Raw genomic sequence first — 18,453 nt, 5'->3', positions numbered from 1 at the left:
CTTTATCCATTCATCTGTTGATGGACATTCAGGTTGTTTCCATGTTTTGGCTATTGTGAATAGTGCTGCTATGAACATAGGGGTGCATGTGTCTTTTTTTTTAAATCTTTATTGGAGTATAATTGCTTTACAGTGTTGTGTTAGTTTCTGCTGTACAACAAAGTGAATCAGCTATATGCATACATATATCCCCATATCTTCTCCCTCTTGAGCCTCCCTTTCACCCTCCCTATCCCACCCCTCTAGGTGGTCACAAAGCATCCAGCTGATCTCCCTGTGCTATGCAGCTGCTTCCCACTAGCTAGCTATTTTACATTTGGTAGTGTGTAGATGTCAGTGCTACTCTCTCACTACATCCCAGCCTCCTCTTCCCCCACTGTGTCCTCAAGTCCGTTCTCAACATCTGCATCTTTATTCCTGCCCTGCCACTAGGTTCATCAGTACCATTTTTCTAGATTCCACATATATGCGTTAGCATACAGTATTGGTTTTTCTCTTTCTGACTTACTTCACTCTGTATGACAGACTCTAGGTCCATCCACCTCACTACACGTAACTCAATTTCGTTCCTTTTTATGGCTGAGAAATATTCCATTGTATATATGTGCGACATCTTCTTTATCCATTCATCTGTCGATGGACATTTAGTTTGTTTCCATGTCCTGGCTATTGTAAATAGTGCTGCAGTGAACATTGTGGTACATGTCTCTTTTTGAATTATGGTTTTCTCAGGGTATATTCCCAGTAGTGGGATTGCTGGGTCATATGGTAGTTCTATTTTTAGTTTTTTAAGGAACCTCCATACAGTTCTCCATAGTGGCTGTATCAATTTATATTCCCACCAACAGTGTGAGAGGGTTCCCTTTTCTCCACACCCTCTCCAGCATTTGTTGTTTGTAGATTTTCTGATGATACCCATTCTAACTGGTGTGAGGTGATACCTCATAGTAGTTTTGATTTGCATTTCTCTAATAATTAGTGATGTTGAGCAGCTTTTCATGTGCTTCTTGGCCATCTGTATGTCTTCTTTGGAGAAAGTCTATTTAGGTCTTCTGCCCATTTTTGGATTGGGTTGTTTGTTTTTTGATATTGAGCTGCATGAGCTGCTTGTATATTTTGGAGGTTAATCCTTTGTCAATTGCTTCCTTTGCAACTATTTTCTCCCATTCTGAGGGTTGTCTTTTGATCTTGTTTATGGTTTCCTTTGCTGTGCAAAAGCTTTTAAGTTTCATTAGGTCCCATTTGTTTATTTTTGTTTTTATTTCCATTACTCTAAGAGGTGGGTCAAAAAGGATCTTGCTGTGATTTCTGTCATAGAGTTTTCTGCCTATGTTTTCCTCTTAAGAGTTTTATAGTGTCTGGCCTTACATTTAGGTCTTTAATCCATCTTGAGTTTATTTTTGTGTATGGTGTTAGGAAGTGTTCTAATTTCATTCTTTTACATGTAGCTGTCCAGTTTTCCCAGCACCACTTATTGAAGAGACTGTCTTTTCTCCATTGTATATTCTTGCCTCCTTTGTCAAAGATAAGGTGACCATGTGTGTGTGGGTTTACTTCTGGGCTTTCTGTCCTGTTCCATTGATCTATATTTCTGTTTTTGTGCCAGTACCATACTGTCTTGATTGCATGCATCTTTTTGAATTATAGTTTTAGTTTTGTCTGGTTATATGCCAGCAGTGGGATTGCTGGATCATATGGCAACTCTATTTTTCGTTTTCTGAGGAACCTCCGTACTGTTTTCCATAGTGACTGCACCAACTTACATTCCCACCAACAGTATAGGAGGGTTCCCTGGAAAAGTACACTTTCAACTGTTCAGTGATAATAATGAGTTAGTAAATATTCTCATTAAGAAAAGGAAGAAACAACTAGAGTCACATCAATCTATTTCCCACCTCAGGGCTTTTGCAGTTGATGCTTCCTCTTCCTGGAATGTTCTTTCTCCTTCTCATAGCTGTTGTTTTCTCATCATCCAGGTCTAAGCTCAAACATCACCTTCTCAGAGAGCCTTTCCTGACCTTCAGTCTAATCTCCCCACCCCAACTCTGCTGCAAGTCACTCTGTAACATTCCTTGGTTTTAATTTCTCCTCAACAATTTTCATGACCTGAAGTCACTTATTTGCATACTTCTTTTCTGGTTCATCTACCTCCCCAACTAGATGTGAACTCCAAAGATCAGGGACCTTGTTGGTCATTTTCATTGGCTACTAAGATTAGTGCCTGAATGGATGGAAGGAAAATGATATAATCAAAATTGTTATATTTATGGAAACAAAAGAATAGGTAGACCTTTTGGACAGTTTGAGGGAGTAAAGCATTCAAAGTTCTATTATAGTAGAAACATTGCTGCAGTGTGCAACCCCTGGGTATTAGATATGTAATATTTCATCTAAAACATTTGCTTGTTGTAAGCTGTGTTTGTCAATATCACGACTTTGGGAAGTGAGGTAGGTAGTGCTCAGGTAGGTAGGTAGTACTTAGGGGGCTCTTTTCCAGATTCCAGAGCCCTGGCAGCAAAAAGGACGTTTCTGCCACACCAGGATGTTTTGGCTTCAAGGTCTTTAAATCATCACTCTAATTGGATCAAAGCGTAAGTCTCATGGGAGGATCAGATCAGGGTTAGCTGTTTTAGCAGCTCAAAATGCTTTAAGAACTCAGGTTCTTTCCATCTCTCTGCTCAGCCATCCTTGGCTAGACAGTGTCTGAGGAAGAAGAGAGAATGCTTCCTTTCTTTTCCTAGGCTTGCCCCAGCAGACTTCCTCCAGGGTCTCACAGGCCATTTTGGGAGTATATGCCCACTGTTAAACCAATCACTGGAGAGGGAATGAGATTATGCAGAACAGTCAGCCCCTTTCAGTCAGCTGCTTGGGGGAGTGGCAGGCATCTGAACAAAACTGAGGTTCTTTTGGGAAGTGAGAAGGGGGGAAGTGCTGTATATTTCATTTATGATTCCCTTGTTTGGAAGCAATAGATAATGGTGTTGATAAAACTTTTTCTCCTAAGTTTTGTACTGTTTGGTCTGATGGGTACAAACTGGTCCAAGATTCTAGAGATGGATGCAGACTGGAGACCCAGGCAGTTCCAGTCCTTTGGATTAAGTCCAACCTGTGCTCACAAGCTCGAAGGGGAGCTCCTGTGTTGGCGCAGCCACAGATGCTGAGAAAGAGGGAAAGAGGAGGAGGGGACGCAGGTTCCTCTTTCAGTTGCTTTAATCCCTTGCCCTGTCCTTAGACAAGTGAAAACTATTTTGGAGAACCCATCTCATTTCCACATGCTTCTTTATTACTTGATCCTATCCTTCTTCCCCAAAGCCTAAGAAAAAGGCTTGGGGATAGCTTGGGAAGCTGAGAGAGGAAGGATGAGAATGGAGGGAATGGTGTAACCATTCCATTTCCTGTTCACCTCTGCTGTAGGCTCTATTTATCCTGATCAAAGTAAAATTGCCTTTTATAGAATTCTCCTTCTGGAACTTTTTTATGTCCCATGATGGTGAGAGTATGAACAGGATAGACAAGATAATGTGAATGATGAAATGTTCAAAACTCCACACCCCTACGCTGTTACCAATTACTTAACATGTAAGTGTGGTTGAAGTGAAGGAATGTGTCAAGCCAGGAAATGTCATGAAGTAGAGGGACTACGATGTTTGATGATATACTCTGAATACTTTTTAATATCATATGCATTTTTTGGTAGATTTTAAAAATGAGGAGGGCTATCCTTGCTTTCTTTGTTACTTGAACCTTGATAGACCTACATGACCTATTAAACAAACTGCCAGTTTGGGATTTTTCCTTCTCCTCATCCCATATCTGACCACCGATCTAATTCTGCCCATTCTCCTTACCATAGCCACTAACTCAGTTTTGGCCCTCATCACAGTACAGACAAATCCTTTTGTTCTTGTATTATTTCCCAATTACTCTGCAAGTGCCTCATGGATAAAGATCAGCTTTTATCTATCTTTGCTGTCTCCAGAAAGCCAGCACAAGGCCATATAGAAAGGGGAAGAAAATCAATGTCTATTGATTTCTTGTTGATATTTTCTATTCTTCTTTTGTTTTTAGAGTCTGAAGTGAAGATATTTTGCTCTAAAAACATACTGGGCATCCTTGGCTTCTCCTCTGTCATCGCTGTGGTAGCACTGCTTGCTCTGGGGCTGACCCAGAACAAACCACTGCCAGAAAATGTTAAGGTAACTCAAACCCCTGAGTGTGTGTGTGTGTGTGTGTGTGTGTGTGTGTGTGTGTGTGTGTGCGCGTGCACGCACATGTGTTTGAGGGGCCCTGGGTGGGGCGGAGGGAAAGTGAGGTTATGGTAAATCAGAGCATACAGTAGGAGTGCGGTTCTGGAAGCCCAGGAGCAAGTCGGTCTCCGTGGAACTAGGCAAGTAAAATGGCAGCGGATGCTCATTCTGGAGGAAAGAATGCCTTTAATCAATTAGTGGTGGGAAGATGATTGTCTTTGATTGTTCAGCAAATTGATTAAATCAATATTCTAATAGAGACAAATGCTTTATTCACCACATCCAGATCTGTGATATACTGTGCTGGTATTCTACGATCTAGTGCTATCTCTGCTTCTTACTCACTGTTTCATTGTGGAAACAGTGAACTCTTTGTTTATTGAACACTGCATTCTTTGTTCTTCTTACTCCATTATTATTTTATTTATTTATTTTTTGGCTGTGTTGGGTCTTCATTGCTGCGCTCAGGCTTTCTCTAGTTGTGGTGGGCGGGGGCTACTCTTAGTAGTGGTGCACGGGCTTCTCATAGTGGTGGCTTCTCTTGTTGCAGAGCATGGGCTCTAGGTGCGTGGGCTTCAGTAGTTGTGGCACTCAGGCTCAGTAGTTGTGGCACGCGGGTTCTAGAGCACAGGCTCAGTAGTTGTGGCACACGGGCTTAGTTGCTCCGCAGAATGTGGGATCTTCTGGGACCAGGGCTCAAACCCATGTCCCTTGCGTTGGCAGGCAGATTCTTAACCACTGCACCACAGGGGAAGTCCCCTTACTCCGTTATTATCACTATCACCAAAGTTATAAAATTTATTAGACAGCTCTGTATAAAGCACTTTGGAAGACAAAGATTGTGGGGAAGACTTGTTCCTCTTCTCCAAAATATTAAATAAATCAATTTTAAAATCAATTTAAAAAAGACCCCAGAGAACACATACATGTATCAAATATAGTAATTTGAAATGAATTCATGGATGGACAGACTTCTGGTGAAATTTCCACATTTGAAGAGCTAGTTAGTATCATTAAAAATAATTAGGATCATTAACTCTGCTGTGATTTATTTCTGCTTCCTTTCAAATTCATCAAAGTAGAATTTCAGAGACATGGATAGCTCACTAATACCTTGTAATATGGTCATCATTTTATTTAATCCATTAATTTAGAAACATATGGTAAGTTTAAATTTGTATTGCAAATACACCAATGTTAAACTTTCATTTGAATTATAATAAATAAATCTTCAAGGGCCCAGAGACCAATATGCTAATGAATGCATATGTACATGTGGGCAGTGACATATCCAGAAGTTAACTTGACTACGGAGGCCCTGGAATACATGTACAGAATTATGTATATTTTTTGCATTTGAAGATACCAAACTGTGAGCCTGGAAAAATGGATGCATATGCCGGGCCTCTGAAACTATTGCCACCCACCCAAACCATTTGCTATATAGCAGAGGCCTGGATATTACATTGGCATCCGTTTGCCACACAGATTCAACCCAGTGGGGCTGTGCACAGCAGTCCCTTTGTCAGCACAGAAGGCTGATACTGTCTCATTGCCAATGGTCTCTTGCCTTTTAATATTGAGTGATGTTGGCTCTCCTGGCAAAACTTCACTCACAACTGAAGGCTCATGACATCTTGGTTTTGCTATTTGATTACCAGCTCCAAAAGTACATGATTGCCTTCTTGATTTGACCTTTTTATATGTTCATTATTGCATTACTGGAGAGGGAGACTGCCTAGGAGGCAAAATCCATGACAGACTTAGGCTCTGTGTTCTCGGTGAATACTCGTGGTCATGGATGACCTTCCGTCATTCATGATGGTTGTCTTCAAGACTGCCGTGATTCTGTGTTATTGTGTTGGCCTGGAAAAACGGAGCTAGGTCTTTGGCATCTGAAGTGAATCTTTATAGCAATGTCACTGGCTTGATCCCACTAGGACCCTCTGAAGAGCCGTAGAGAAAGCACTTCAGAATGATCTACCCTAGGGATTTATCTCCTGGTTCTCATCCCCTGTTGGTCAAGGGTCATCCCAGAGGTTGTTAACTCCCTGGCACTTCCAGTTTTGCACATGTGTCAGAAGGGCTATGTGGGTACCACAGGTGACCTACTAGGTGGTAGGAGAGAAGACCCTGAGAAGAAATAGATGAGAAGGTACAGGTGGAGCTGGAGTAAAAAGGTTGGTCAAGGACATGTGAAGTAGCCACAAGAGGTATCTGAAGCATCACTATACCTATTGCTTTTTGTGGGGGCAGAGAGTCGTTTGTACAAATAGTTTCAGAAATAGAGACATATTAATACAGAGGTAGGTGCAGTGCTATGGCAGCCCAGAGGAAGGAGTCACCAATTGTGCCTGGTCACATGAAGACTTCACGGAGGCGGCAGCCTTGGGGCCAAGTAATAAGGAACACTAAGGAGTTTCCCAGGAGGTGAGGTAGGACATGTTCTTTACAAAGACCATACCATGCGTTACAGAGTGGCAGCTTAAAATAGCAAGTGATCTTGGGGAATCACTAGCAGTTCAGTATGGCTGGAATATTGAATATGGGGCAGGAAGGAATGGTGGGAGAGGAGACTTTAGTCTGAGCTTAGTTTGCCTAGCTCAGGAGTGGACATCTCATCCATTCAACTCTAGTAGTGCTCAAGATTGGCTCCATGTTAAAAGCACCTGGGAAGCTTTTAAAAAATACTCATATCTGGGCCCTACTCTGGGTCAACTAAATCAGAATCTTTGGGGTGAAGCCCAGGCACTGGTATGTTTTAAAAGCTTCCCAGGTGATTCTAATGAGCAGTCATGCTTGCCAACCACTGCTTCGAAGGTTTCAAACAGGGAGGTTATGCCCAGATTGTGTTTCCGAGATTCCTCTTGGCTGGAGAGCAGATTAGAGGAGGAGAGACCAGTTAGGATGTTCCTGACATTGTGTAGACAAGGCAGTTGAGCCTGGAACTAAGGCATTGTCTGTGGAATTAAGGCATTAAGGAGATAATGTGAGAGACACTTAGGTTGACCAGATCTTAGTGATTAGATTCTTTAGAGGACCTTTTAGGATAAAGATGGAACACGTTGGGATGTAATGTTGAGAACAACCTCTGCATGTTTCTGTTTAAAGAGGGTGGTGGCCATAAGCCCCTCTATGGAAAGACTTTCAGCTGTCTCTCTACCCACTGCCTCTGATTCTTCATCCCTGTCTTATTGCAGGGATAATTATTCTGTCTGCTCAGAGTGTGACACAGCATAGGCCATGGATTCACACTGCCTGGGTTTAAACGTCAGCCCTGCTCTTATAGTCACAGGACATAACTTCTCTGAGCCCCAGTTTCTCCATTTGTAAGACAGAACTGATAATTGATATCTCATAAATTACTGTAGGAATGAAGTGGGATAAAGTAAATGCATTGTGAAGTATGGAATAAGATGCTGGCCCATTGCAGATACTCAATGGTTGGTAGCTCATGTATTATCATTATCATCTTTGCAGCCTATCTGTCTGGTGACAAATCACCACTTATCTTTTTCCCTGCCTCTTCCCATCTGACTTGCCCTCTTCTAGCCCAGTTCTGGTCAGCCCTCCCATCCTGAAGATCCAGTCTTGTCGTCTTCCTGCCTGGTCCAGTCTGGGTTCAGCCTTGCTGGGGAGGTGGGTGGCCTCATGCCTGGGCCACATCTGGCAAAACACAGGAAGTCTTTATTGTACTGATGAGTCTACTTGCCCAGCTACCCAGGTTGTAAAGCATATTGAGGACAAGGACTGGGTTTCATTTGTTTTTGCCTATGTTTTAATACTCTTTCACTCAATTTATTCATTTAATAAATAGTCATTGACCGTCTACTCTACTTTAGGCCCTAGGGATACAGCAGTGAGCAGGACTGGCAAAGTCCTGACCCTCATGAAGGTTATAGTCTAGTGGAAGAGATAATCATTAACCAAATAGTCACAAAATAAATGTTAAATTACGACAGCACAGCCTCTGACTTGGGTGGCTGCCTCATAGAAGTTCGCTGACTCAGTGAGTAGAGTGAGCATCTTGAACAGGTAAAACTGCTCCCTCCTTGGCTGTGAAGAGCGTGTGAAGAAGGACTAGCCCGACAGCAGAATCTGTCAGCCTCTGCCTCAGGCTCCCCTGTGGATGCTGACTCCCCATTCTCACTCCCAGAGCATACCCAATTCAAACCTCCAGGTTGTAGAACCTGGGAATCTACACAGGTAACAGGCGTCCTGGGCTGTTCTCATGACATTGAAGTCTGGGAACTACCGCCATGTAGATACGTAACAACCACATTGCAAAAACAAACAAACATAGGGCTTAATGAACTGAAGAATCATGAGCTGTACCTGTGTCCCCTGGGGAAGTGCCTTTGTCCTGGTGGACGTGGTGGGGAGGTAGAGTTGAGGTCTGCTTGGTTTACCACTTCCTTAATTGCTGGTTTGTCACTGAACACTGGCAGTTAGCGAGTTGTCAGATATTCCTTTAGCACAAACATTGCACATTCTGGTACACACAGAACCCCACAGGTTTCTCTCAAAGGCACCAAACTGATCCAGTCCCAAACCACGTGCCTTAATTAAAAGTTGCCACTTCTGTGGAATGCTGGCCAGGGACCAGACAGCTTTGATTTCAATCCCAGATCTGCCATTTGCCAGCTCTGAGACTTTGGGCAAGTGTATTCTCTCTACACCTGTTTCCTTATGTGTTACATGGAGATGGTACCTACTTGGAGGATGGTTGTGAGGATTAAATGGAATAATATCATACTACTGACTAACTTACCAGAGTGCCCAGCACATCAGAAGCCCTCAGTGGAGACCAGCTGTCAACACTGCTTTGGGGGAGATGAGTTCTAGGAAAGGCCCTTAGCTGTTGGTGTGTTATGGTCACTGAGCCGGGTGCTCCCAGGATTTCCAACTGCTGCTAAGCAAAAGTGGCCTGTCCCCAGGCATCTGCTTTAGTCACCGGGAACTGAAGTGCTATTCTTAGATGAGCGCTTGTGATTTTATCTTTTTATGGAGACTTTGGAAGAATTTACCTCAGTTTTCAACCTCAAATACTCTTGGAAAATATATTATTTTTACTCCACTGGATTTTAAAAAAACAACACCTGGAGATGAGTGGTGGTGATGGTTACACAACAATTTGAAAGTACTTAATGCCACACTGTACACTTAAAAATAGTAAAAATGGTCAATTTTATATTCGGTGTATTTTACCACAATTAAAAAAATAAAAACAACAAACAACAACAAAATTGAAGTTTGTATTAAAGGTCTAGAAACTCCAACTGAAGAAAAAAGAAAGGAGGGAAATGGTCTCTGTTTCCAGGCCCTGCCAGCATCACTGTAGCTAATGGAGACCTGATTTGTTTATAGAGTACTAGAGTCACATTCAAAAGGACAAGCTTTGTTTATTCAAAAGGGCTAACTGAGGCAGACTGATGAGGTTGCTGAAGTTGACATTAAAGCTACAGGGACACCAGAGGGCAGACAGCAGAAGCAAGAAGAACTACAGTCCTGCAGCCTGTGGAACAAAAACCACATTCACAGAAAGATAGACAAGATGAAAAGGAAGAGGGCTATGTACCAGATGAAGGAACAAGATAAAACCCCAGAAAAACAACTAAATGAAGTGTAGATAGGTAACCTTCCAGAAAAAGAATTCAGAATAATGATAGTGAAGATGATCCAGGACCTCGGAAAAAGAATGGAGGCAAAGATCGAGAAGATGCAAGAAATGTTTAACAAAGACCTAGAAGAATTAAAGAACAAACAAACAGAGATGACCAATACAAGAACTGAAATGAAAACTACACTAGAAGGAATCAATAGCAGAATAACTGAGGCAGAAGAACGGATAAGTGACCTGGAAGACAGAATGGTGGAATTCACTGCTGTGGAACAGAATAAAGAAAAAAGAATGAAAAGAAATGAAGACAGCCTAAGAGACCTCTGGGACAACATTAAACGCAACAACATTCGCATTATAGGGGTCCCAGAAGGAGAAGAGAGAGAGAAAGGACCTGAGAAAATATTTAAAGAGATTATAGTTGAAAATTTCCCTAACATGGGAAAGAAAATAGCCACCCAAGTCCAGGAAGTGCAGCAAGTCCCATACAGGATAAACCTAAGGAGAAACATGCTGAGACACATAGTAATCAAATTGGCAAAAATTAAAGACAAAGAAAAATTATTGAAAGTAGCAAGGGAAAAATGACAAATAACATACAAGGGAACTCCCATAAGGTTAACAGCTGATTTCTCAGCAGAAACTCTACAAGCCAGAAGGGAGTGGCATGATATACTTAAAATGATGAAAGGGAAGAACCTACAACCAAGATTACTCTACCCGGCAAGGATCTCATTCAGATTCGATGGAGAAATCAAAAGCTTTACAGACTAGCAAAAGCTAAGAGAATTCAGCACCACCAAACCAGCTCTACAACAAATGCTAAAAGACCTTTTCTAAGTGGGAAACACAAGAGAAGAAAAGGACCTACGAAAACAAACCCAAAACAATTAAGAAAATGGACATAGGAACATACACATCGATAATTACCTTAAACATGAATGGATTAAATGCTCCAACCAAAAGACACAGGCTCGCTGAATGGATACAAAAACAAGACCCATGTATATGCTGTCTACAAGAGACCCACTTCAGATCTAGGGACACATACAGACTGAAAGTGAGGGGATGGAAAAAGATATTCCATGCAAATGGAAATCAAAAGAAAGCTGGAGTAGCAATACTCATATCAGACAAAATAGACTTTAAAATAAAGAATGTTACAAGAGACAAGGAAGGACACTACATAATGATCAAGGGATCAATCCAAGAAGAAGATATAACATTGTAAATATTTATGCACCCAACATAGGAGCACCTCAATACATAAGGCAACTGCTAACAGCTATAAAAGAGGAAATCGACAGTAACACAATAATAGTGGGGGACTTTAACACCTCACTTACACCTATGGACAGATCATCCAAAATGAAAATAAATAAGGAAACAGAAGCTTTAAATGACACAATAGACCAGATAGATTTAATTGATATTTATAGGACATTCCATCCAAAAACAGCAGATTACACTTTCTTCGCAGGTGTGCACGGAACGTTCTCCAGGATAGATCACACCTTGGGTCACAAATCAAGCCTCAGTAAATTTAAGAAAATTGAAATCATATCAAGCATCTTTTTTGACCACAATGCTATGAGATTAGAAATCAATTACAGGGAAAAAAATGTAAAAAACACAAACACACGGAGGCTAAACAATATGTTACTAAATAACCAAGAGATCACTGAAGAAATCAAAGAGGAAATCAAAAAATACCTAGAGACAAATGACAATGAAAACACGATGATCCAAAACCTATGGGATGCAGCAAAAGCAGTTCTAAGAGGGAAGTTTATAGCTATACAAGCCTACCTCAAGAAACAAGAAAAGTCTCAAATAAACAATCTAACCTTACACCTAAAGGAACTATAGAAAGAAGAACAAGGAAAGCCCAAAGTTAGCAGAAGGAAAGAAATCATGAAGATCAGAGCAGAAATAAATGAAATAGAAACAAAGAAAACAATAGCAAAGATCAATAAAACTAAAAGCTGGTTCTTTGAGAAGGTAAACAAAATTGGTAAACTATTAGCCAGATTCATCAAGAAAAAGAGGGGGGCTTCCCTGGTGGCGCAGTGGTTGAGAATCTGCCTGCCAATGCAGGGGACACGGGTTCGAGCCCTGGTCTGGGAAGATCCCACATGCCACGGAGCAACTGGGCCTGTGAGCCACAATTGCTGAGCCTGCACGTCTGGAGCCTGTGCTCCCCAACAAGAGAGGCCGCGATAGTGAGAGGCCCGCGCACCGCGATGAAGAGTGGACCCCACTTGCCACAACTAGAGGAAGCCCTCGCACAGAAACGAAGACCCAACACAACCATAAATAAATTAATTAATTAAAAAAAAAGAATAAAGAGACTTTATTAAAAAAAAAAAAAAAGAAAAAGAGGGAGAGGACTCAAATCAATAAAATCAGAAATGAAAAAGGAGAAGTTACAACAGACACCGTAGAAATACAAAGCATCCTAAGAGACTACTACAAGCAACTCTATGCCAATAAAATGGACAACCTGGAAGAAATGGACAAATTCTTAGAAAGGTATAACCTTCCAAGACGGAACCAGGAAGAAATAGAAAATATGAACAGACCAATCACAAGTAATGAAATTGAAACTGTGATTAAAAATCTTCCCACAAACAAAAGTCCAGGACCAGATGGCTTCACAGGTGAATTCTATCAAACATTTAGAGAAGAGCTAACACCCATCCTTCTCAAACTCTTCCAAAAAATTGCAGGGGAAGGAACACTCCCAAACTCATTCTATGAGGCCACCATCACCCTGATACCCAAACCAGACAAAGATACTACAAAAAAAGAAAATTACAGACCAATATCACTGATGAATATGATGCAAAAATCTTCAACAAAATACTAGCAAACAGAATCCAACAACACATGAAAAGGATCATACACCATGATCAAGTGGGATTTATCCCAGGGATGCACGGATTCTTCAATATACGCAAATCAATCAATGTGATACACCATATTAACAAATTGAAGAATAAAAACCATATGATCATCTCAATAGATGCAGAAAAAGCTTTTGACAAAATTCAACACCCATTTATGATAAAAACTCTCCAGAAAGTGGGCATAGAGGGAACCTACTTCAACATAATAAAGGCCATATATGACAAACCCACAGCAAACATCATTCTCAATGGTGAAAAACTGAAAGCATTTCCTCTTAGATTAGGACCAAGACAAGGATGTCCACTCTCACCACTATTATTCAACACAGTTTTGGAAGTCCTAGCCATGGCAGTCAGAGAAGAAAAAGAAATAAAAGGAATACAAATTGGAAAAGAAGAAGTAAAATTGTCACTGTTTGCAGATGACATGATACTATACATAGAGAATCCTAAAAATGCCAGCAGAAAACTATTAGAGCTAATCAATGAATTTGGTAAAGTTGCAGGATACAAAATTAATGCACAGAAATCTCTTGCATTCCTATACACTAATGATGAAAAATCTGAAAGAGAAATTAAGGAAACACTCTCTTTTACCATTGCAACAAAAGGAATAAAATACCTAGGAATAAACCTACCTAGGGAGACAAAAGACCTGTATGCAGAAAACTATAAGACACTGATGAAAGAAATTAAAGATGATACCAACCGATGGAGAGATAGACCATGTTTTTGGATTGGAAGAATCAGTATTGTGAAAATGACTATACTACCCATAGCAATCTACAGATTCAGTGCAATCCCTATCAAATTGCCAATGGCATTTTTTCCAGAACTAGAACAAAAAGTCTTAAAATTTGTATGGAGACAAAACAGACCCTGAATAGCCAAAGCAGTCTTGAGGGAAAAAAATGGAGCTGGAGGAATCAGACTCCCTGACTTCAGACTATACTACAAAGCTACAGTAATCAAGACAATATGGTACTGGCACAAAAACAGAAACATAGATCAATGGAACAAGATAGAAAGCCCACAGGTAAACCCACGCACCTATGGTCAACTAATCTCTGACAAAGGAGGCAAGGATATACAATGGAGAAAAGACAGTCTCTTCAATAAGTGGTGCTGGGAAAACTGGACAGCTACATGTAAAAGAATGAAATTAGAACACTCCCTAACACCATACACAAAAATAAACTCAAAATGGATTCGAGACCTAAATGTAAGACCGGACACTCTAAAACTCTTAGAGGAAAACATAGGAAGAACACTCTTTGACATAAATCACAGCAAGATCTTTTTGCTCCACCTCCTAGAGAAATGGAGATAAAAACAAAAATAAACAAATGGGACCTAATGAAACTTCAAAGCTTTTGCACAGCAAAGGAAACCATAAACAAGATCAAAAGACAACCCTCAGAATGGGAGAAAATAGTTGCAAAGGAAGCAATTGACAAAGGATTAACCTCCAAAATCTACAAGCAGCTCATGCAGCTCTATATTAAAGAAACAAAAACCCAATCCAAAAATGGGCAGAAGACCTAAATAGACATTTTTCCAAAGAAGACATACAGATGGCCAAGAAGCACATGAAAAGCTGCTCAACATCACTAATTATTAGAGAAATGCAAATCAAAACTACAATGAGTTTTCACCTCACACCAGTTAGAATGGGCATCGTCAGAAAATCTACAAACAACAAATGCTGGAGAGGGTGTGGAGAAAAGGGAACCCTCTTGCACTGTTGGTGGGAATGTAAATTGATACAGCCGCTATGGAGAACAGTATGGAGGTTCCTTAAAAAACTAAAAATAGAATTACCATATGATCCAGCAATCCCATTACTGGGCATATACCCAGAGAAAACCATAATTCAGGAAGACACACGTACCCCAATGTTCATTGCAGCACTATTTACAATAGCCAGGTCATGGAAGCAACCTAAATGCTCATCGACAGATGAATGGATAAAGAAGATGTGGTACATATATACAATGGAATACTACTCAGCCCTAAAAAGACATGAAATTGGGTCATTTGTTGAGACGTGGATGGATCTAGAGAGTGTCATAGAGAGTGAAGTACGTCAGAAGGAGAAAAACAATTATCGTATATTAACGCATGTATGTGGAACCTAGAAAAAAGGTACAGATGAGCTGGTTTGCAGGGCAGAAGTTGAGACACAAATGTAGAGAACAAACACATGGACACCAAGGGGGAAAGGCCGCCGTGGGGGGGTGGGGATGGTGGTGTGATGAATTGGGCGATTGGGATTGACAATTTAAGAAAGATTCTAAAGGACCAGTATGTCTGAAGAGACCAAAAGAAGTTAATTCACACCGTTGCCCATGTTACTTGGCTTCTGGGGTTTTTGTTGTGGGGAAGGGGTGGACCTCAGCCCCATGGCACTACTTTATATTAGACTGTGTATATTAACATCTTTTAGGACTGGAAGGAGTTTAGGGACTATATAGTTCTAACTCCCCTTATTCATTCATGTGTTTTGAGCAACAGTTGTCTGTTGAATTCCTTCTTTGACCTAACATATAATAGGATCTACCATTGTGGATGCTGGATATACCATAGTATGCAACACAGACCTGCCCTAATATAGCTTAGGATCTAATAGGGAAGACAGACATTAATCAAATAGCCACGTAAATATGTAATTACACATTGTGGCAAGTGCTGTCTTTAGAGGGAAAATACAGGTTGTCTGAGACATGGATTAGGAGGGTAGACTCAGATCTGAGAAGGTCAGGGAAGGCTGGGATCTCAGGTGAAGGGCTTTCTGGGCAAAGTCTCTGGAACAGAAACCTCGTGGTTAGTGGGGAACTGAGAGTACGCTAGTGTGAGGGTGGGTGTTTTCTGAATGAGGAGAGGGTTGAACATCCCACTTCTGCTGAGTCATGAGTAGAAGTACGTCATCTGCTGTTCCAATTTTCTCTTTCTTTTCACATTGAAGGAGACTTACTCAGAAGCCTGGACCTGTGACATTTGCACAGGTAGAATTATTTCCATCCTAAGACAGGATCTGCCCCACTTCCACATGGCCTCCAATCTCCCTGAGCTCAGGCTCTGTTGCTACCCACATCTCCAGATCTTCACCAAGGCACACTGGTGTCTCATGAGCCAAGCAAGGTCATTTCTGTTGACCCTCTTTCTAGACCACTGCTTCTGTTCACTCAGCATAGCTCATGAAGATCAGTTATGGTTGATAAAATCATGTGTATGATCAAAAACTAGCTTAAGATGAAGTTTATACACAGTATGATTGCAACTATATAAAAATTACCATGCATTAAAAAAGACCAGAAGGAAATAAATAAAAAGAACAGTGATGTCTAGTTGGTGAAATCTTTTTTTTTCTTAATTTTATTTTTTTTATCAGGATATAATTGTTTTACAATGTTGTGTTAGTTTTTACTGTACAGTGGGGTTCCTTGTGCTATACAGCAGGTTCTTATTAGTTATCTATTTTATACATATTAGTGTATATATGTCAATCCCAATCTCCCAATTCATCCCCCCCACTCCTTTCCCTGCTTGGTGTCCATACGTTTGTTCTCTACGTCTGTGTCTCTATTTCTGCCCTGCAAATCGGTTCATCTGTACCATTTTTTTAGATTCCACGTATATGTGTTAATATATGATATTGGTTTTTCTCTTTCTGACTTACTTCACTCTGTATGACAGGTTCATCCACGTCTCTACAAATGACCCAATTTCGTTCCTTTTTATGGCTGAGCAATATTCCATTGTATATATGTACCACATCTTCCTTATCCATTCGTCTGTTGATGGACATTTAGGTTGCTTCCATGACCTGGCTATTGTAAATAGTGCTGTAAATGAACATTGGGGCTAGTTGGTGAAATCTTAGATGTCTTTTTTTTCCTTTTCCTTTCATTTTCTAGATGTTACTTAACAAAATTATAGTACTCTTAAAAGAGAAAGTCATATTGAAATAATAATATTAAGGGATATCAGATCTCTTCCTCACTACTCAAATCTTTGATTTTTCTTTGATGTGAAGGACATACTGAGCTACAGAGAAACATTGGGTACGAGTAATAGCATGACAAGGCACAGCATTTCACAAAGCATTTCTATAGGATGGAATTTTTATTTAAAACAGAATTCTGTTGTCACTGAGTCTGGGGTATGCTGGTTTAAACTAGGTTAAGCGGGTTTCTCCACTGTCAGACTTCTCTGAAGCAGTCACTACCTAGTGGGTTCGTGAGCCCAGGATGGGGAGAGAGCATGCAGCATTCCCCAGACTTCTGGGAAACTTTCTTCACTCAGGTCCTTGCAGGCTTAGTGCTCTCTGGAACATGCTTTGGAAAATGCTTATGTGGGGAAAGAGAGCAAAAGCTGGTGGCTCCTGGGGCTCTAGATGGATCAGGTGAGGTATAACTATCTTTACTACCCATTCAGCAAGTCAAACTGCTCTGGACACAGTTTTCTACTATAAAATAGGAGGATTGGATGAAATGAACTTCTAGCACTAAAATGGGCCAGCTATGAAAAACAAGTGAATAGAGCTGCAATGAACATTTTGGTACATAACCTAAGTGTCCATCCACAGATGAATGGATAAAGAAGATGTGGCACATATATACAATGGAATATTACTCAGCCATAAAAAGAAACGAAATTGAGTTATTTGTAGTGAGGTGGATGGACCTATAGTCTGCCAAACAGAGCGAAGTAAGTCAGAAAGAGAAAAATACCGTATGCTTACACATATATATGGAATCTAAGAAAAAAAAAAAAAAAGCTCGTGAAGAACCTAGGGGCAAGACGGGAATAAAGACACAGACCTACTAGAGAATGGACTTGAGGATATGGGGAGGGGGAAGGGTAAGCTGTGACAAAGTGAGAGAGTGGCATGGACATATATACACTACCAAACGTAAAATAGATAGCTAGTGGGAAGCAGCCGCATAGCACAGGGAGATCAGCTCGGTGCTTTGTGACCACCTAGAGGGGTGGGATAGGGAGGGTGGGAGGGAGGGAGATGCAAGAGGGAAGAGATATGGGAACATATGTATATGTATAACTGATTCACTTTGTTATAAAGCAGAAACTAACACACCATTGTAAAGCAATTATACTCCAATAAAGATGTTAAAAAAAAACAAAAAAAATACCCAAGTGAATATGCTTGTAGTTTTGTGACAATGAAAGGCAAACTCCCCGAATGTTCAAACTGAGAATTTTCAGACAGTCAAGCTTTAACTTTCCCTAAAGCAGCAAGCGATGCCAAATTTTTATTCTGCAATCCATTTGGATGACAAAAAACATTTGTTCCAGTTCAACAGGTTAGCATTCCAGGCTGCTGTATACATAAGGTGAAATGCCCTCAATTCCTATGTCAATGCTCTACCCGCCCTTCTCAAGCACTTGCCAAATGAAATGTAGTAAAAGTTTTCCTTTCTCAACCACCTCACTGTGTAAGGCCTTAGAGAAACAGGCTGATAGGAGCAAGCCTGGTTCCTTTGCTCTACTGGAAGAGTATCTTTCATGTCAACATAGTAGACAGAATAGAACATCCTGATTCCAGATAAAGGCTGCTTGCTGCTGCTGCCTCGCTATCTTTTATCATATACTTCTGTGGTTAGAACATCTTCTGACAGGAAGAATTCAGGGACCCGACTAGGGAACAGCAGGATTT

The 18,453-nt window shown here is 40.7% G+C and overlaps 1 protein-coding gene across 11 annotated transcripts in view; it reads left to right on the top strand.

The window, feature by feature from the left end:
• ENTPD1 (ectonucleoside triphosphate diphosphohydrolase 1) overlaps nt 1-18,453 on the top strand; it is a 117,360-nt gene that overhangs the window by 72,691 nt on the left and 26,216 nt on the right. For 7 of the 11 annotated variants that reach the window (XM_036829460.1, XM_036829466.1, XM_036829467.1 and 4 more), the window contains one exon: nt 4,069-4,196. The exons of 3 other annotated variants lie outside the window; for them this stretch is intronic. In XM_036829460.1, coding sequence (XP_036685355.1) covers nt 4,069-4,196 — 128 coding nt within the window. Of the gene's footprint in view, nt 1-4,068; nt 4,197-18,453 lie in introns of those variants that run through there. One more of the 11 variants, XM_036829462.1, reaches the window with a different exon arrangement.

The sequence above is a fragment of the Balaenoptera musculus genome, chromosome 16 (genome assembly GCF_009873245.2).
Source record: "Balaenoptera musculus isolate JJ_BM4_2016_0621 chromosome 16, mBalMus1.pri.v3, whole genome shotgun sequence".
NCBI lineage: Eukaryota > Metazoa > Chordata > Mammalia > Artiodactyla > Balaenopteridae > Balaenoptera > Balaenoptera musculus.
Note: the sequence above shows the minus strand (reverse complement) of the source record. Positions and strands in the feature narration are given on the sequence as shown.